We start from the raw sequence: 20,482 nt of genomic DNA, 5'->3' as shown, positions 1-20,482 counted from the left end.
CGAGTCTAGAGAAAAGAAGGATTAGGAGTGACATAATAGGGGTCTTCCAGTATTTGAGGGGCTGCCCCAAAGAAGAGGGGGGGTCAAACTATTCTCCAAAGCACCTGAAGGCAGGACAAGAAGCAATGGGTGGAAACTAACTAAGGAGAGAAGCAACCTGGAATTAAGGAGAAATTTCCTGACAATTAAATCAGTGGAACTACTTGCCACCAGAAATTGTGGGTGCTCCAACACTGGAGGTTTTTAAAGAAGAGACTGGGCAGCCATTTGTCTGAAATGGTATAGGATCTGCTGCTTGAGCAGAAGGTTGGACTAGAAGATCTCTAAGGCCCCTTCCAGCTCTATTCTGAATTGGTATTGTCTGCTGTAGTATCCCAAGGTGGGCATCCTTCCTATGCAGGCTTTCCAACCCTCTTCACCAGGGGTCTGACCCACTGCTAGCTGCCCCCTTGCAAACGCTTCACGCACCCACACACCCTTTTGCAAAGAGGTTCAGGCCAGCCCCTCTTTTTCTCTGGAGGTTTTCAAGAAGAGATTGTCTGCAATAGTATAGTGTTTCCTGCTTGAGCAGGGGGTTGGACTAGAAGACCTCCGAGGTCCCTTCCAGCTCTATTCTGATTGATGGATGGATGGATGGATCTGGGTCTGGTGGGCTTCTCCAGAGGCCCATTGGAGAACTGAAGGAGGACAAAGGTGGGCAGGAGAGGGACGTGGGGCCGATGGGACACTTCAGATCTTCTGACTCAAGCATGGAAGACCTTGGATTCTGGAGACCCTCCAAAAGACGCTCCCCCCCACACACCCCCCAGGAGACCCATGGGCCAACGTGGCAGCTCTGGACCCGGCTGGATGGGCAGGAGAGGAAAGGGATGGTCTGAGCCGGGAGGGTGGTGGGCCACCCCTTGCGTGGTACCCCGGCTCAACCCCGGCATATTCCAAGACCCCATTTTGGGGGGGAGGCAAAGGGGCTTTTTTTTTTCTTCCTTTAGGGTGGGGGGGACCCATAGACCCAGAAATGCGGTGTGCCCCGGTGACCCCCAGAGGGGCATCTGCCAAGCCTCCCTCCCCGAGCTTCCACAACTGGGCACCGCTGGCTGCAGGTTCTCCGGCCGCCTGCAGGGGTCGCCCTTCACCGCTGCCCTCCCCCCCCCCCCATCCCCGCTTTTCCCTCCTCCTCCTCCTGCGCTGCTCCGCTCCTCCCTTCCCCAAATTCCTCCCTTCCTCCCGAGTCTTTCCGGCCGGGCGCCGCGGCGTTTCCTCTGCGCCTCCATTGCAGCCGCCGCAGAGACCCCCGCCCGCCCCCGCAATGCAGCCCCTGGGCGGCCCCCGGACGGGCTGAGCGGAGCCGGAGCCCCCCCCCCCCCCGGCCCAGCAGGAGGAGAGAGAGATGCTCCCGTGAAGGAGCCAGGAGGTGGGTATCCCCCGGCTCCCTTTCCCCTCCTTTCCTCCCTTCCCTCCTTCCTTCTTTCCTTCCTTCTTCCCTTCTTCCTTCTTTTATTCCTTTTTTCCCTCCTTCCTTCCTTCCTTTCCTCTTTCCTTCCTTTTCTTCCATTCCTTCTGTCTCTTTCTCTCTCCCCTCCTTCCCTCCTTCCTTCTTTTCTTCCTTTTCTCCCTTCTCTCTCCCCTCCTTCCATCCCTTCTTTCTCTCATCCCTCCTTCCTCCCTCCCTTACCTTTCTCTCTCTCTCTCCCTCCCTCCTTCCTTTTCACTTCCCACCTTCTTTTCCTTCCTTCTCTTTATCCCTTCTGTCCTTCTCTCCCTTTTATTCCTATGTCCTCGCTCCCTCCCTTTCTTCTTTCTTTCTTTCTTCCTTTCTTTTTCTTTCTTTCTTTCTTTCTTTCTTTCTTTCTTTCATTCTTTCATTCTTTCTCTCTCTCTCTTTCTCTTTTCTTTTCCTCTCTCTCTTCTTTCTTTCTCTCCCTCATTCTTTCTTTCTCTCTTCATTTTTCTTTCTCTTTCTTTCTCTCTCTTCTTCCTTTCTCTCCCTTTCTTTCTTTCTCTCTTCCTTTTTCTTTCTCTTTCTTTCTCTCCCTTTCTTCCTTTTTCTTTCTTTCTTTTTCTTTCTCTCTCCCTCTTTCTTTCTCTCTCCCTCTTTCTCTCTCTTCCTTTTTCTTTCTCTTTCTTTCTCTGTCTCTTCTTTCTTTCTCTCCCTCTTTCTTTCTGTCTTCCTCTTTCTTTCTTTCTTTCTTTCTCTCTTTCTTTCTTTTTCTCTCTTCTTTCTTTCTCTCCCTCTTTCTTTCTCTCTTCCTTTTTCTTTCTCCTTCTTTCTTTCTCTCTCTCTCTTCTTTCTTTCTTTGCCTCTCTCTCTTTTCTTTCTCTTCCTCTCTTTCTTTCTTTCTTTCTTTCTTTCTCTTCCTCTCTTTCTTTCTTTCTTTCTTTTTCTCTTATGTGTAAGATGATGGCCCTTTTCACATTCTCCCTCAGGGGACAGAAGGGGAGTACCCTCACCCTTGGAACCTGCCTCGGTCTCCCACCCAACCCCCATCGCCAGGGACCCCCTGGCCATGTGCTGAAAGATGTCCCTCTCCAGGCTGAACAGCTTCACCAATGGCTTCCTGGAAGACCCCTCCCGGATGGAGGCGGCCAACGGGGCGGACATGGCCCAGGTTCTCAAGTGCTTGGAGATGGGCACCATCCTGACCTTGTTCTACCAGAAGAAGTCCCAGAGGCCCGAACGGAGGAGCTTCCAAGTCCGGCCGAAGAGCCGTCAGATCGTCTGGAGCCGAAGCCCTGAGAAGGTGGAGGGGGACGGTGAGTGCCGGGGTCTCGGGGCTGGTGGGAGCAGGAGAACCAACCCAAAGAAGGGATTGACCCAACCTATGGAGGCCTCCTCAGATGGGGCCTCCAGAGCTGTTGGGACTTCACCTTCTGGAACTCCCAGCTGGAACCCAGAACCTGGAAGTCCAGGAAGGGTAGTTTCCACACAGCTGCTGTGGTCTTCCTTCAGAAGAAACGGAGAAGGAGAAGACCTCGCTCTATCTCCCTTCCTGCCATTCTTCTCCAGAAGGTTTCCTCCTGGCCTGCAAGGCTGATCCCGCCATTCGGTGTCCAAGGGTGTGATTCCTTCCCATCCTCTCCATTGTCAGGATTTTTGGCTCTGGGCTTTAGGTTATTAACCCTTTTGGGGGGGGGCGGAAAAATCTGAATTAGCTTTAAACTATTGAGCCCCAAATTGAGGTTGCTAAGTGAGACCGTTTGTTCAGCGACTCATTGTACGATCTTCCTTGCCGCCGTTGTTAAGTGAATCGCTGCGGTTGATAGGTTAGTAACCCGGTTGTTAAGTGAATCCGGCTTCCCCCTTGACTTTGCTCGTGAGAAGGTCGTAAAAGGGGATCGTGTGACACTCTAACCGTCATAAATATGAGTCAATTACCAAGGGTCTGAAGTTTGGTCACGTGACCATGGGGACGGTGCAGACGTCGTACGTGTGAAAAACGGTCGTAAGTCCCTTTTTCCAGTGCTGTTATAACTTCGAATGGTCACTAAACGAACTGCTGTAAGTTGTAATGTTTCTCAACCTGGGCTACTTTAAGAGGTGCGGACTTCAACTCCCAGAATTCCCCAGCCAGCACAGCAGTTCATTCATCACTAAACGGTCACTAAATGGACTGTTGTAAGTCGAGGACTCCCTGCACATCAGTCAAGAGTTGTCCAATCAATTTTGGCCTGGGTGGATTCCTTGATTCCTCATTTTCGTACACACAACAGAGACCATACCTCACCCTTTTTTAAGCGGAAGGAAAGCCAAACTCAGTTCAATTGTTTGCAAGGATATACACATATCTCTGACTTCCTCGGATGTAATATAGAGGCCATGCGCCATTCTTCGACAATGATCTTGTGACTTCTGAATCTGGCCTACCACCAGGGAAGGAAAGAGAATTATTTGCGTTTAATGACTTAATGCATACCTCTGTTTTAAAGCAAGGATGTCTGACCTTGGCCCCTTTAAGACCTGTGGACTTCAATTCCCAGAATTCATTGCTGGCTGGGGAATTCTGGGAGTTGAAGTTCACAAGTCTTAAAAGTGGCCAACATTTAGAGCCATATTGGTGGGCACGTGAGCTCAAAAACGGGCCTTCCGGTCCCACTGGAAGTCAGCAAACGGGCCGTTTCTGGCCTCCAGAAGCCCTCCGGGTAGGGGTAGGGAAGGCTGTTTTTGCCCTCCCCAGCTCCTAGAAAGGCTCTGGAGCCTGGGGAGAGCGAAAAATGGGCCTACCGGGCCCACCGTGCCATTGTGTGCCAAAAGTGGGGGCAGCGTGTGGGGGTTAAATTAGAGTTATAACTCTGCAAATCAGAATAGAATCTGAATACAGCTGGAAGGGACCTTGGAGGTCTTCTAGTCCAGCCCTCTGCTCAAGCAGGAGATCCTATTTCAGACAAGTAGCTGCCCAGTCTCTTCTTAAAAACCTCCAGTGATGGAGCACCCAAACTTCTGGTGGCAAGCTGTTCCACTGGTTAATTTTTCTCCCTTAGGAAGTTTCTCCTCAGTTCCAGGTTGCTTCTCTCCTTGATCAGTTTCCATCCTTTGTTTCTTGTCCTGCCCTCAGGTGCTTCGGAAAATAAATTGAATAAATTTATTTTTTTTTATTTATTTTTTAATTTGATTTATATGCCGCCCTTCTCCAGAGGCTCAGGGCGGCTTACAATGCGCTAAGCAATAGCCTTCATCCTTTTTGTATATTTATACAAAGTCAGTTTATTGCCCCCACAATCTGGGTCCTCATTTTACCTACCTTAGAAAGGATGGAAGGCTGAGTCAACCTTGAGCCTGGGGAGATTTGAACTTGTAGTAATTGCAGGCAGCTGGTCTTAATAACAGGGTGCTTTAGACCACTGTACTACCAAGGCTCTTTAATTAATTCATTTATTAAGAATAAAAGATCCACAGGGAAATAATAAATTATTTTGCCTAGCTTGGAACACGTATGGCAAACTTACAACAGCAAAGAGGCTGTTAAAAAGATGTGGCTGTGTGAAATTCCCAGATTTGACAAGAAGCAATTAAAGATTTTGCAAATTAAAGATTTTGCAAATGGTTTGTATTTTTGCTTCCCAAAAATACGAACAGGTTTTGTACCTTCCCTGTAGGTCCTTGTGTTTACCTGTATTGTGGTAAATTCATGTGAATGTTGCAGATCTGGTGGCACCCAGATTTCATAATTAACTAAAGCACAGGTAGTCCTCGACTTACGATGACAGTTGAGCAATTACGTGTGAGACATTTGTTAAGTGAGACATTTGAGAGACATTTGTTAAACGAGTTTCGCCCTGTTTTATGACCTTTCTAGCCATAGTCATTAAGTGAATTGCAGCAGTTGTTAAGTAATATGGTTGTTAAGGGAATTGGTTTTCCCCTTTGACTTTGCTTGTCAAAAGGTCACAAAAGGAGAACACAAGACCTCATAAATATGAGCCAGTTGCCAGGTGTCATGAATTTTGATCACGTGACCCCAGGGATGTTGCAATGGTTGTTAAGTGTGAAAAATGGTCATAAGTCACTTTTTTTCACTGCCGTTGTTAACTTCGAACGGTCACTGAATGAATTGCTGTAAATTATAATGTTTCTCAACCTGAGCTACTTTAAGAGGTGCGGACTTCAATTCCCAGAATTCCCCAGCCAGCTAAGCTGGCTGGGGAATTCTGGGAGTTGAAGTCCATCTGGCTGGGGAATTCTGGGAGTTGAAGTCCATCTGGCTGGGGAATTCTGGGAGTTGAAGTCCATCTGGCTGGGGAATTCTGGGAGTTGAAGTCCATCTGGCTGGGGAATTCTGGGAGTTGAAGTCCAGCTGGCTGTCAGCTGGCTTGGGGAATTCTGGGAGTTGAAGTCCATCTGGCTGGGGAATTCTGGGAGTTGAAGTCCATCTGACTGGGGAATTCTGGGAGTTGAAGTCCAGCTGGCTGTCAGCTGGCTGGGGAATTCTGGGAGTTGAAGTCCAGCTGGCTGGGGAATTCTGGGAGTTGAAGTCCAGCTGGCTGGGGAATTCTGGGAGTTGAAGTCCAGCTGGCTGTCAGCTGGCTGGGGAATTCTGGGAGTTGAAGTCCATCTGACTGGGGAATTCTGGGAGTTGAAGTCCAGCTGGCTGGGGAATTCTGGGAGTTGAAGTCCAGCTGGCTGTCAGCTGGCTGGGGAATTCTGGGAGTTGAAGTCCAGCTGGCTGGGGAATTCTGGGAGTTGAAGTCCAGCTGGCTGGGGAATTCTGGGAGTTGAAGTCCAGCTGGCTGTCAGCTGGCTGGGGAATTCTGGGAGTTGAAGTCCAGCTGGCTGGGGAATTCTGGGAGTTGAAGTCCAGCTGGCTGGGGAATTCTGGGAGTTGAAGTCCAGCTGGCTGTCAGCTGGCTGGGGAATTCTGGGAGTTGAAGTCCAGCTGGCTGGGGAATTCTGGGAGTTGAAGTCCGCACCTCTTAAAGTGGCTCAGGTTGAGAAACACCGCTCGGAGTCTAGATGCGTGGCACAAGCGACACCACCACAATGACATCATAAGGATGTGACGTCACCACAATAAGGCCACACAACTCGAGTGACGTCCTCTTAAAGAGACCCCCTGCCTAATTTGGTCCTCCAGCTCATTTTGCCTGCTGAAGAGGAGAGCCAGGGCGTGTGTTCCTTCATTAACACACGGTTGTGTGTTCTTTAACTAGCCCGGAGGTTTGTTGTGATAATTGCCGCTCTGACTCTCGGAAAACGGTGCCTGTCCACAGTTTGCCGGTTTGCCTGCCGATCGCCGTCACGGAGGGACGATGCCTCCCTCGAAGCTCGGCTAAACCCCGATGCGGTAGCAAGTGATCCAAGCTGCTGCCTTCTCAAGGCTTGTGAGAGCAACAGAGTTGTGAGAGTGCAGCTGTGGAGCCACCACTGTGTTGCACCCATGCTGGTGTCGTTGGCACGATGACACGGGGGGGAACAATGCGCGACGTTCCTCCCTCCGTCGTCCGTGAGGCTGCGTTGCTTTCCAGCTGTCCTTTCCAAGTTGTGCGTTGCCCGTTTGAAATTCCTTGCTCACTCGGGAAGAGAGAGCTCCGTCTCGTTCGGCTGGCTGGCTGGCTGGGGATGATGGGGGTTGTGATGCAGCAGAGAGCCAGAGGTTGGTAGATTTGTTCAGGTGAATGCAATGGAGAGGTTTGGTTTTGCCTGTGAGTCCAACGCTGGTGTTGATGCCAATTTGAGGAGCCAATGAGAGAGTGGATGTTTTGGGATGGGCTTCCGGCTCCTTCAGTCTCTTGTGGACATAACAGAGTTGGAAGGGACCTTGGAGGTCTTCTAGTCCAACCCCCTGCTCAAGGAAGAGACCCTAAAAAATTTCAGACAAATGGCTGTCCAGTCTCTTAAAAACCTCCATCGATGGAGCATTCACAGCTTCTGGTGGCAAGTAGTTCCACTGATTTAATTGTTCTCACTGTCAGGAAATTTCTCCTTAATTCCAGGTTGCTTCTCTCCTTGATGAGTTTCCATCTGTTGCTTCTTGTCCTGCCTTCAGGTGCTTTGGAGAATAGTTTGAACCCCCTCCTCTTCTTTGGGGCAGCCCCTCAAACATTGGAATGTGATATCATGTCACACACCTAGCCCTTCTCTTCTGAAGTTATACAGAATGACAGAGTTGGAAGGGATCTTGAAGGTCTTCTAGTCCAACCCCCTGCTCAAACAAGAGACCCTATACCCGTGATGGCAAACCTATGGCACGCGTGCCCAAAGTGGCACGTGAAGCCATGTCGCCCGGCACGCGCAGCCTTGCCTGTTTGTCTTCTGGGATTCTGACACGTGTGCTGTCCTTCGTGCGTGCAGCAGTGCCAAAAACTGGTGTGTGCATGCACGCTGGCCAGCTGATTGTCGGGTGTGCATGCGTGCTATAACCCCGAAGTTTGGCTTTTCCGGAGCGCGATTCCTTCATGCGTACAGCAGTGCTGAGAACTGGCCTGTGCATGCCAGCTGATTGTTGGGCACGTATGCGTGCTAGAACACGGAAGTTTGGCTTTTCTGGAGCACGGCCCTGATGAGCGTGCACGCAACGTTTCCATGCGATTCACCATCACTGCCCTAAACCATTTCAGACAAATGGCTCTCCCAGGGGATGAGCCTTCTCTGTGGGGGCACCTACCCTCTGGAACGAGCTGCCCCCGGAGATTCGTCGGATTCCCGACCTTCGTACCTTTCGCCGCGCCCTTAAAACACTATTATTCCATCAAGCAGGACTGGCCTAAAATATTATTTTTAATGGGTTATTTTATGTTATTTTAGATTGTGGGCCAAACTATTTAATAATTTTAAATTGTTTTTAACGTATATATTGTTGGTTTTTATCTTGGCTGGACACTGCCCTGAGTCCTTCGGGAGAAGGGCAGTATATAAATTTAATAAAACTAAACTAAACTAAACAGTTTCTCCTTAAAAACGTCCAGTGATGGAGCACCCCCAACTTCTGGAGGAAACTGACAGTGGAACAGACTGCTACTGTCCGGATGTTTTTCCTTAGTTCCAGGTTGCTTCTCTCCTTGGTTATTTTCCATCCGTTGGTCTTGTTCTGCCTTCAGGTGCTTTGGAGAATAGCTTGACCCCCCTCATCTCTGTGGAAGCCCTTCAAATACTGGAAGACTGCTCTCGTGTTTCTCCTAGTTCTTTTCTTACAGAATACAGAGTCGGAAGGGACCTTAGAGGTCATCTAGTCCAACCCCCTGCCCAAGCAGTAGTCCCTTTACCATTTCAGAAAAAAATGGCTGTCCAATCCCTCAAAGCTGGCTGAGGAATTCTGGGAGTTGAAGTCCACAAGTCTTAAAAGTTGCCAAGGTTGGAGACCCCTGCGCTAAATTCTTCTGGGTTTGGATCAAAGTTTGTGTGTTGAGAAAGGTGCCACCAGGTGAAGCCTCGGTTTAAGGACAGGCGAAAGCGAATGGGTGCCCGAAGGCAAACACGTCCCGGTTTCATTATCTCACCCGCTTCCTCCCAGCCCACGGACCAGGCCCTGCTGGGCGCCTGTGTGTCACACAAAGGATGACTGTATTTGTGGCTAAATAAATAAACAAGCGGGGTTTGGCAGCCGGGAGTTGTGAAGCCTGCGCAAGCGAGATTCACGGACAAGACGAACGTCTGCCCAGTTCCCATCGGGTCAAACCTGTCACAAAAAAGCCCTTTTGCTCATTATTTTAGATCTGGTGAATCTCTTAATTTTTTTTCTGGCCAGAAAAAAAATCTGTGTAAATCAATGTTTTTGAAAAGTTGGCAACTTTAAGGTATATGGACTTCCAATTCCCAGAATTCCCCCGTCCACTCGTATTGGCTGGGGGGAATTCTGGGAGTTGAAGTCCAAATTTGGTGGTTGGGGGAATTCTGGGGGTTGAAGTCCATGCATCTTTAAGTTGCCACGTTTGGCAAACGCTGGTGTAGATATCAACATAGCTGCCCTTTTGTTTATCTTTATATAATCACCAGCAAAGGATTCCTGCCCTGATAAAGTGAGCATCCGTTTGATTGACATTGAAATTAGAAATAAATAAATAGTCCCAAAAAGACAGTGGTCTGCTGAACACCCATCTCCCCTTCTGCTTTCGGGATAAACAGCCTTGGTAGTACAGTGGTCTAAAGCACCCTGTTATTAAGACCAGCTGCCTGCAATTACTGCAGGTTCGAATCCCACCAGGCTCAAGGTCGACTCAGCCTTCCATCCTTTCTAAGGTGGGTAAAATGAGGACCCGGATTGTGGGGGCAATAAGCTGACTTTGTATAAATATACAAAAGGATGAAGGCTATTGCTGAGCACATTGTAAGCCGCCCTGAGTCTCCGGAGAAGGGCGGCATATAAATCAAATTTAAAAAAAAAAAAGACCTTATAGCTCGCTCTTCTTTTTAACAGAATAATAAAGCTGGAAGGGACCTTGGAGGTCTTCTAGTCTAACCCCCTGCTCAAGCAGGAGACCCTACACCATTTGAGACAGGTGTCTTCTTAAAAGTCTCCAGTGATGAAGCACCTACAGCTTCTGGTGGCAAGCTGTTCCACGGGTTAATTATCCTCACTGTCAAGAAATTTCTCCTTAGTTCTAGGTTGCTTCTCTCCTGGATTAGTTTCCATCCATTGCTTCTTGTCCTGCCTTCTGGTGCTTTGGAGAATAGCTGGACCCCCTCCTCTTTGGGGCAGCCCCTCAAATATTGGAACGAAGAAATCCACACGCCTTCAATCATTTTCTCCTCGAAGTAACTGTGCACGAGGCGTGATCTCTCGGGAAGTTCTCCTGCACAAGCGCTTTTGACGTGAACAGAAAGTCCGTCAAAATCCTGCTGTTGTGCAAAAGGAGCCTTCCGAGAAGGCCCCGGCGGGCACGGCTGCGGCAAAAAAGGGGGAGGGCGCCCACACCGTGTGGGCAGAGAAGGCCACTCTGGGAACACGGTTTGCGTGAAATCAGATGCCCCCTTATGCGCAGGGTCAGGAAGTAGTGCTTTCTATGGCAAAAGGGGATGGAGGGAGGGAGGGAGTCTCCCTCCCCTCCTCCCCCCCCAGGACATGCAAGGTGATGTGCTGGACACTGGTCCGGATGCACATGATGCCACGGACGCTTCCTCTTCCTGGCTTGCTGCCCACCCCCCCACCCCCACCCCCTGGACTCTCGTTCCCGCCTCGGCCTGCCAGAGTCCATCCAGAGCAGCTGAGAATGGAAAGGGGGGCAAGGTTGCTAGGGAGAGTTGGCTAGAGGACTTTAGGCCAATCACCAGGAGGTTGTGAGTTCTAGTCCCGCCTTAGCCATGAAAGCTGGTTAGGTGATTTTAAGCCAATCACCAGGAGGTTGTGAGTTCTAGTCCCGCCTTAGCCATGAAAGCTGGTTAGGTGATTTTAAGCCAATCACCAGGAGGTTGTGAGTTCTAGTCTCACCTTAAGCATGAAAGCTGGCTAGGTGATTTTAAGCCAATCACCAGGAGGTTGTGAGTTCTAGTCCCGCTTTAGCCATGAAAGCTGGTTAGGTGATTTTAAGCCAATCACCAGGAGGTTGTGAGTTCTAGTCCCGCCTTAGCCCTGAAAGCTGGCTAGGTGATTTTAAGCCAATCATCAGGAGGTTGTGAGTTCTAGTCCCGCCTTAGCCATGAAAGCTGGCTAGGTGATTTTAAGCCAATCATCAGGAGGTTGTGAGTTCTAGTCCCACCTTAGGCATGAAAGCTAGCTAGGTGATTTTAAGCCAATCACCAGGAGGTTGTGAGTTCTAGTCCCACCTTAGGCATGAAAGCTGGCTAGGTGATTTTAAGCCAATCACCAGGAGGTTGTGAGTTCTAGTCCCGCCTTAAGCATGAAAGCTGGCTAGGTGATTTTAAGCCAATCTCCAGTAGGTCGTGAGTTCTAGTCCCGCCTTAAGCATGAAAGCTGGCTAGGTGATTTTAAGCCAATCACCAGGAGGTTGTGAGTTCTAGTCCCACCTTAGCCATGAAAGCTGGCTAGGTGATTTAAACCAATCCCCAGGAAGGTGGGAATTCTAGTCCCGCCTTCCCAGATCTGTATAACGGAGGCGTCATTCGCTGTCATGACAAACTCTTCCCTAAAGTCCCTATTTTTATGATCTCGTGAAATCCGGGATGGTTTCACCCGAGCTTCATTTCCCACCCACCCCTCCCACCTCAAGCACAAAGTGCAAAAATGGTTTCCAAACTTTCCTGAGCCGTAAATGCAGGAATGCATCAGCCTCCCCTTGGACCACCGGGGGTCTCTGAGGTGGGTGGGAGGCCGTGCCAGACGCCATATAAACCTCTCCGAGTCCACTCCATCCTATTTATAACGCTGGAGTGAATAAAATCTGCCCCCATTTGCAGCTGTGAGTCATCCAGAGGTTCTGTTGATCCTCGGAAGTGACCCTTCTGGGAAGAGGGGGGCGGAGGGGGTGGCTGTTTCTAAGGCCTCATTTCCTTTTTTTGCAGACAAATCAGCCATCCCACCGAGTGGGCAGGGAAGGGCATGGCTGTGCCAGCATCTCAAAACAGCAGAAACATCTTCTGGTCTCTTTTCCATGGTGCCCGTCCACTAATCCGGCCTTCACCCACTCCCATTTTTAAAAAAAAAATTGTTTTCTTTTGCAGTGGAATGATTTGGGAAAATGCCAGCCCAAATATATTCTCCCCTTGTGCCAGAGAGAAAAATGCCAGGAAGAGGAGCAGCTGGTTTGGGGAGTGCCACAGTTGGAGAGTTGGGAACTTGATGGACATACGGATAGTCCTTGACATGCAACCACAAGGGAGCCCAAAATTTATGTCGTGAATTGAGACATTGGTTAAGTCAGTTTTGCCCCATTTTACGTCCTTTCCTGCCACAGTTGTTAAATGACTCACTATAGCTCTTAGGTTAGTAACATGTTGTTAAGTGAGTCATGGACTTTGCTTGTCAAAAGGTCGCAAAGGATGATCATGGGATGCTACGACCATCATAACTATGAGCCAGTTGTCAAACATCTGAATTTTAATCATGATCGTGGGGGTCTTCACATGGGTCGTAAGCGTGAAAAACGGTCATAAGTCACTTCTTTCAGCGCCGTTGTGACTTTGAACGGTCACTAAATGAACTCTTGAAAGTCGAGGACTATCTGTGTAAGAGAGGGACAGGGGTTGTTGGAATTCTTTATTCTTTATTGGCCAAGTGCGGTTTGGATGCACAATGAATTTGTCCCTGGTGCATAAGCTCTCAGTGTACATACAACAACAAAGTGGTAAGATACAGATCATAAATCACAGTTACAATCATTAATCATGATACAAACAGTAAATGATAAATCGTAAGGTATCAGTAGGAGAAGGTTGTCAAGAAGATGAGAAGGATATAACTGCAATTGTTAGTTTGTTTATACAGTATCTATTTTTACAAATAACTCAAGGAAACGAACATATCCAACACAACTTCTTCTTCCTATTTCCCCTAAAATAACAACACTGTGAGGTGGGCTGAGAGAGAGGGACTGGCCCACATTCACCAAGCCAGTTTTCATCCCTCAGGCAGGACTAGAACTCACCGCCTCCTGGTGATTGGCTCAAAGTCACCCAGCTGGTTTTCATGGCTAAGGCAGGACTAGAACTCACCGCCTCCTGGTGATTGGCCCAAAGACACCCAGCTGGTTTTCATGCCTAAGGCAGGACTAGAACTCACTGTCCCCTGGTGATTGGCCCAAAGTAACCCAGCTGGTTTTCATGCCTAAGGCAGGACTAGAACTCACTGTCCCCTGGTGATTGGCTCAAAGTCACCCAGCTGGTTTTCATGGCTAAGGCAGGACTAGAACTCACTGTCCCCTGGTGATTGGCTCAAAGTCACCCAGCTGATTTTCATGGCTAAGGCGGGACTAGAACTCACAGCCTCCTGGTGATTGGCCCAAAGTCACCCAGCTGGTTTTCATGGCTAAGGCAGGACTAGAACTCACTGTCCCCTGGTGATTGGCCCAAAGTCACCCAGCTGATTTTCATGGCTAAGGCGGGACTAGAACTCACAGCCTCCTGGTGATTGGCCCAAAGTCACCCAGCTGGTTTTCATTGCTAAGGCAGGACTAGAACTCACTGCCTCCTGGTGATTGTCCCAAAGTCACCCAGCTGATTTTCATGGCTAAGGCGGGACTAGAACTCACTGTCCCCTGGTGATTGGCCCAAAGTCACCCAGCTGTTTTTCATGGCTAAGGCGGGACTAGAACTCACAGCCTCCTGATGATTGGCCCAAAGTCACCCAGCTGGTTTTCATTGCTAAGGCAGGACTAGAACTCACCGCCTCCTGGTGATTGGCCCAAAGTCACCCAGCCGGTTTTCATGCCTAAGGCGGGACTAGAACTCACTGCCTCCTGGTGATTGGCCCAAAGTCACCCAGCCAGCTTTCATGCCTAAGGCAGGACTAGAACTCACAGCCTCCTGGTGATTGGCCCAAAGTCACCAAATCACCTTTTATGCCTAAAGTGAGACTAGAACTCACTGTCTCCTGGTGATTGGCCCAAAGTCATCTGGCCACCTTTCAGGCCTAAGGTGGGACTAGAACTCACCGTCTCCCACTTTCTAGTCTGTTGCCTTAATCACTAGACCAACTGGGCACGGTTGTACCTACCATGTTGATTTTTTTTTTTTTTTAGTTTTCAACCCACCTTGAGGGACCCTGACTGCTTTCTAGCCATTTGTCCTAATGATCACTAACTTAGATTATTTTAAGAAGCTGAAGGAATTTATTTATTTATTTATTTATTTATTTATTTATTTATTTATTTATTTATTTGCTGAGGAATTCAGTCCCTTTAAACAGCGTTTAGCTGTGAGTCGACACATTTTCCATTCCGGTGGCAATTTTGTGCAATCTTCTGAAATCACCTTTCTGGTCGTGTTCTACGTCTGGGGAATTTCTGAATAATGGCTTCCCCTTTTCCTTCGAATTGGGGAACTTTAACCGTTGATCCCAGACAATCGTTATTGATTACTAATTGCGGTCCCTGTTTTTATTTTCTCTCCACACTGCCCAGAGCGATTTGCAAAAGGGGGCACTTAAAAAAACGGGACCTTATCGGGATAAAACCCATGACTCGAGCAAACTTTGAAAAACCCAGCTCATTTAGAAGAAACGCAAAAAAAGCAAAATCATCGGCATTCTTAGGCGGTCTGCTTTTCTGCAGTTTGCGAGGGTGCTCTTTACAGAAAAAGCTCATCTCTAGGAAATAACTACTGACATGTGGATGGGGGGCTCAGATAACGGAGGGAGAAACTGATGCAGGAAAAGGGGAAGGGGAGGGGTAGATGTGGTCTTCTGGAGCAGGGGCCTCCAACCTTGGCAACTTTAAGACTTGTGGACGAGTTGAAGTCCACAAGTCTTAAAAGTTGCCAAGGTTGGAGGCCCCTGTTCTGGAGGGTCTCCCAGATTTGGGGGGGGGGGGCGTTCATTCCTACAAAAGTTCCTCTCCCAAATGCAGAAATTGTGCCCGATTCCTTCATGCATCTCCTGAACCTCAGAAATTAGGAAGTAATACCAGAATAAGAAGGACACTTGAAGGACTTCTAGTCTAACCCCTGCTTGAAAAGGAGACCCTATACTATTCCAGACAAGTGACTGTCTGGACTTTTCTTGAAAACCTCCCGTGATGGAGCACCCACAACTTATAAGAGCAGTGGTTAGAGTGCAGTACTGCAGCTACTTCAGCTGACTGCTAGTTCAGCAGATCAGCGGATCAAATCTCACCGGCTCAATGTTGACTCAGCCTTCCATCCTTCCGAGGTGGGTAAAATGAGGACCCAGATTGTTGGGGGGGGCAATATGCTATTTAGTATACTGTCTTTGGTGTAAGCCGCCCAGAGTCCTCGGAGAGTGGGCGGCATAGAAATACGAATAATAAATAATAAATAAATAAAACTTCTGGAGGCAAGCAGTTCCACTGGTCGATTGTTCTCACTGTTAGGAAGTTTCTCCTGAATTCCAGATTGCTTCTCTCCTTGATTAGTTTCCATCCTTTATTTCTTGTCTTGCTTTTAGGTGCTTTAGAGAATAGGTGGACCCCCTCTTCTTTGGGGCAGCCCCTCAAATAGTGGAAGACTATGAGGTCACCCCTAGTCATTCTCTTCTGAACCTTTATAAAATACAGAATGACAGGGTTCAAAGGGACCTTGGAGGTCTTCTAGTCCAACCCCCTGCCCAGGCAGGAAACCCTACACCACTTCAGACAAATGGTTATCCAACATCTTCTTAAAAACCTCCAGTGTTGAACTTCTGGTGGCAAGCTGTTCCACTGGTTAATTGTTCTCACTGTCAGGAAGTTTCTCCTTAGTTCTAAGTTGCTTCTCTCCTTGATGAGTTTCCATCCGTTGCTTCTTGTCCTGCCTTCAGGGGCTTTGGAGAATAGGTTGGCCCCCTCTTCTTTGGGGCAGCCCCTCAGATATTGGAAGACTGCTGTCATGTCACCCCTGGTCCTTCTTCTCATTATTCAGACACACCCAATGCCTGCAACCGCTCTGTTTGTTATTATCCAGCCATGCACTGGATCCACAGAAGATTTTATTACGAAACCACAGGGCAGCCGGACCAGAAACAGCTCGTAGGATGCAGGATTGTGCCCCTTTCCTTGACGTGCACAGCACCAAACGTTTTCTGCATCTCAAATAGATTTCTGGGAAATTAGGCAGGAAGTGACAGGATGTGATTTGTGCAGAGCGTAACGGGTGTCCCAGGAAGATAAAAAGCAGCAGGTTTGACCCCAAAGCAGTGGGTCTTATTTTAAAGCATCTGTGCAGGGGTGGGGGGCGGGCAGAAGCAGGCCAGATTTATACACACCCACCCCGCCCTCCAACGAGGAGCAGTAACCCCTGAAAAAAAGCCCTTTGATGATCGGGGTATGTTTTACCAGTATTGAGGTTCCTAGTCCTCAGTGTTTTCATGCAGGATGGAAGGAAGAGGACTGTTAAGGAAATTAGGATGTTTGGGGTCTGAAGAAGGGGGCCTTGTGTGGTTATCTTAAGGGGGGGGATATCCTGCAGCCAGACCTCTTTGTGGCTTTGATAATCCTGTTTTTTTATAGCTTCAACCACAAGGAGTGAAAATCAATTTTCCTGCCAAAACTTTAATGGAAACCTTACATCATGAAGTGCCTACAACACAGACAGGCACGAAGAATTCGAACTTTTTGTCTCCTGAACTGGGGGAAAACTATGTTCCTGTTTGGCATGGCCTTCCCAACAATTGTGGCCCTTTCCTGTCCCCCAAAAAAGTTAAACGCAACCCAACTCTAACTTGCTCTGAAGTGCCACCTTCCAGTTCCAAGACGAATTCCAGATCCTTCCTTCCTTCCTTCCTTCCTTCCTTCCTTCCTTCCTTCCTTCCTTCCTTCCTTTCTCTTTCTTTCCTTCCTTCTTTCCTTCTTTCTCTTTCTTTCTCCTTTCTTTCCTTCCCTCCTTCCCTCCTTCCCTCCCTCTTCCTTTTCTTTCTCTTTCTCTTTCTCATCCCTCTCTCCCTCTAATATCCTTCCTTCCTTTCTCTTTCTTTCCTTCCTTCTTTCCTTCTTTCTCTTTCTTTCTTCTTTCTTTCCTTCCTTCCTTCCCTCCCTCCCTTTTCCTTTTCTTTCTCTTTCTCTTTCTCATCCCTCTCTCCCTCTAATATCATTCCTTCCTTCTTTCCTTATGCTCCTTATCCATCAACATTCTTGTCACTTGGAGATGCATGCCAATAAAACAGAAAAATTAAAATACACAGGTGGTTAGAAAAGATGATAGGAAAACATGGATTTTAAACCTGAACTGTTTTTATTAGGCATAATACCAGAAAAACATGATAAGCAAAGTACAGCAGCGAGGATTATATTTGCACAATATTGGAAAAATGAAACACCGTGAGATGAAGAGATAATTAGGAAGATACTGGATTGTGCAGAAATGGATAGACCTATGTTGAAAATTAAACAGAAAGAAGACACAGAATATTATCAAACATGGACTTTATTTTACCAGTGGTTGGAAAAAAAGGGTTGGAGATTAAGAATGCAATCTGTATTGTTACGCAAATTAAATATCCAGACAACATGATATTTATTAAAGCACTAACAAATGTGAACAGTAAAAAATTAATAAAAATTATTTTTAAAAGAAACCAGGAAAGTTAAGACCTGACTAAGCCTGAGTTAGGAAATATTTGAATCCTCTTAAAACAGTTTTGAAAGACTCTGATTAAAAAGGCTCCGTGTGCAGCCCTGGGAGTGATAGGAGTTGTAGTCCATCCATTCCGGAAGGCCCCAGGTTAGCGGAGGCTGGCTTAAACTTTATTGTGGAGCAGGAAAATAGCCGGAAGGAAGGAAGGAAGGAGGCACCGATGAGCAGAAGGAAAGGGGAAAGAGATAAGGGGAAGGGGACAGATAAGATGCAGGAGGGGAAACAGATGGAGAGGGCAGCTGCGGATATGGATCGGTTGGCCAGTTGTACCAGGTGACCTGGAAAAACTTTGTAGAACAACTTTGTAAAACCCGCAGCTTTGTTGCTCCCTTCCTAAGCTGAAACGAGAGCATCTCTGCAATTACAAGGTGTGAAGCCAAAACAGAATTCTACAGAATAGCAATAACACTCAGGCTTATATCCCGCTTCATAGTGCTTTTACAGCCCCCTCTAAGCAGTTTACAAAGTCACCCTCTTGCCCCCAACAATCTGGGTCTTCATTTTACCCACCTCGGAAGGACGGAAGGCTGAGTCAACCTCGAGCCGGTGAGAATCGAACTGCTGACAGTGGGCAGAGTCGGCCTGCAATACTGCATTCTAACCACTGCGCCATCACGGAAACTGAATCTTTCTTACAGATTTAGTATTCAAAACCTTTTGCACATTTTGGTTTGCTGGCTTAGACGGGGTTCCCGGGGCCCCCACTTTTGAGAAGGGACGGGGCCCTGTATGGAAATTTGCCTGATGATTTCTGTTGTTATCCTTCTCGGACGGTGTGAGATTTCACTCACTCCTAGAATCCCGCGGTAAATGCGAGCCGGTTGCCGAAGTTCCCCAAATACAATTACATGACTCTGTGTATATTAGTGTGCGTGTGTGTTATGTTTGTGCGTCAGGGGTGGGTTCTACTTACCTTTACTACTGGTTCGCAATGGGAGTGCGTGCACACATGCGCAGAAGCTTCTGCACATGTGCAGATCACCCCTGATGACGTCATGCGGGGTGGGTGGAGCCTCTGGCCGGTTTTACTACCGGTTCTATAGAACCGGACCGAACCGGGGGCAACTCACCACTGGTGTGCGTGCCTGCACATGCATACATCAGTCCATCTATCTATCAGAATGTCAAAAATGAGCCCTAAGTACCCCGTCATAACTTCAAAAAGTTGCTCAGCAACCAGTTGTTAAGCGAGGACTACCTACATACAACTATGGGTTATGCCCCACTCTTATCTGACTGTTCCATAGGCAGCATCTCTCCCCCCTCCTCAAAATATTTCTCACATACTGTAAGAGAACCTGAAAGCGGAGTCTAAAAAGGAATCAACCTAGAATCCTTTCGTAGCTGCCAATGGTCTTAAGTTCAACTATCCTTGAATGCCATTAACCCTTTTTCTAACTCTAGCCTGGTGCTCATCTTTAGTTTAGAAGATTCCTGTGTTACGAGCGTTTGCAGATGACCTGGTTGTTACCTTAGCCCAACCAGTACAATCGATTACAGCCTTGATGGATATAATTAACTCATATGGACAAGTATCTGGTTTCAAAATAAATACAGCCAAAACAAAGATAATAGCTAAAAATATGACTAGAAGCCAAAAAGAAGAGATAAAAAAGGTAACAGGATTTGAGACAGTTAAGAAGGTTAAATATTTAGGGGTTTATAGTATGACCACAAATATGAAATTATATCAGCACAACTATGAACCATTATGGCAAAAAATACAGAAAGAGATGGAAAATTGGAAAAAATTACAACTGTCTTTGCTGGGAAGGAAGCAGTAAAAATGAATGTTTTACCAAGGTTTTTATTTCTATTACAAATGATACCTAATACTTAAAAAAGATGAAAATTTGAAGGAATGGCAGAAGGGCATAAATAAATTTGTTTGGGCAGGGGAGAAACCGCGAGTAAATCAAAAGATAATGCAAGATACACGAGAAAGAGGAGGTCTTAAAATGCCCAATTTAAGATTGTACTACGAAGCCGCTGCCCTCTCAGCAATTACTGACTGGATTAACTTAATGAAGGAAAGGATATTAAATATTGAAGGATATGGTCTGGTCTACATAAATAGGCATGCCTATTTATTGTATGATAAGAAAGTAGATAAGATGTTTAAAAGTCATATATTAAGAAATGCCCTATTGCGTGTCTGGAAAAAGTCTCAATACAAATTAAACGATAAGTTACCAATATGGACAGTACCCAGACACGCAATAGAAAATATAAATTTGGAGCAAAAGCAGGATAAGACTACATACAAGGAACTCCTTTATAAAGAAGGAGTTAGACTACAATTAAAATCTATGGAGCAATTAAGAGAAGAAGGAATAGTTGGTTTCAATATGGGCAGCTGCAGGCCAGATGGAGAGAAGATCAAAAAATTGGTATTTTGCAGCAGGATGAGAATTTGATAAAACAAATAAGAGACAAAAGTCAAATGCATATAAAAAGGTTGTATAATGTGTTGGTGGAAATAGACTCAGAAACAGAGCTAGTCAAGGACTGTATGATAAAATGGGCACAAAATATTGGAGAACCTATAACGATGGAAACATGGGAAAAGATATGGGTTAGAAATGTAAGATTTACACAAGCCCAAAACTTAAGAGAGAACTTTTATAAAATGTTTTATAGATGGCGTTTAGATCCAAAAAAATTAGCCTGTATGTATCCAAATTTACAACCTAAATGTTGGCGATGTGAGTATGAAGATGCTACGTATTTTCATATATGGTGGACATGTAAAAAAATTAAGGCTTTTTGGATAAAAATATGGTGGATTATTCAAAATATTTTAAAGAAAAAGATTAAATTTACACCACAGGTTTTTTTGTTGGGAATAGTTACGGATTGTATTGTAATAGAGACTAA

At 47.0% G+C, this 20,482-nt stretch overlaps 1 protein-coding gene across 2 annotated transcripts in view; it reads left to right on the top strand.

Annotated features, from left to right (window-relative positions):
• Positions 1 to 1,263: 1,263 nt before the first annotated feature.
• Positions 1,264 to 20,482, top strand: part of LOC117666979 (1-phosphatidylinositol 4,5-bisphosphate phosphodiesterase gamma-1-like) — a 94,045-nt gene continuing 74,826 nt past the window's right edge. Inside the window, exons 1-2 of one of the 2 annotated variants that reach the window (XM_060681785.2) lie at positions 1,264 to 1,411; positions 2,425 to 2,751. In XM_060681785.2, coding sequence (XP_060537768.2) covers positions 2,517 to 2,751 — 235 coding nt within the window. In that variant the 5' untranslated portion in view covers positions 1,264 to 1,411; positions 2,425 to 2,516. Of the gene's footprint in view, positions 1,412 to 2,424; positions 2,752 to 20,482 lie in introns of those variants that run through there. The other variant, XM_087891405.1, reaches the window with a different exon arrangement.

The sequence above is a fragment of the Pantherophis guttatus genome, chromosome 3 (assembly GCF_059756535.1).
Source record: "Pantherophis guttatus breed Tessera chromosome 3, ASM5975653v1, whole genome shotgun sequence".
Taxonomy (NCBI): Eukaryota; Metazoa; Chordata; class Lepidosauria; order Squamata; family Colubridae; genus Pantherophis; species Pantherophis guttatus.
Note: the sequence above shows the minus strand (reverse complement) of the source record. Positions and strands in the feature narration are given on the sequence as shown.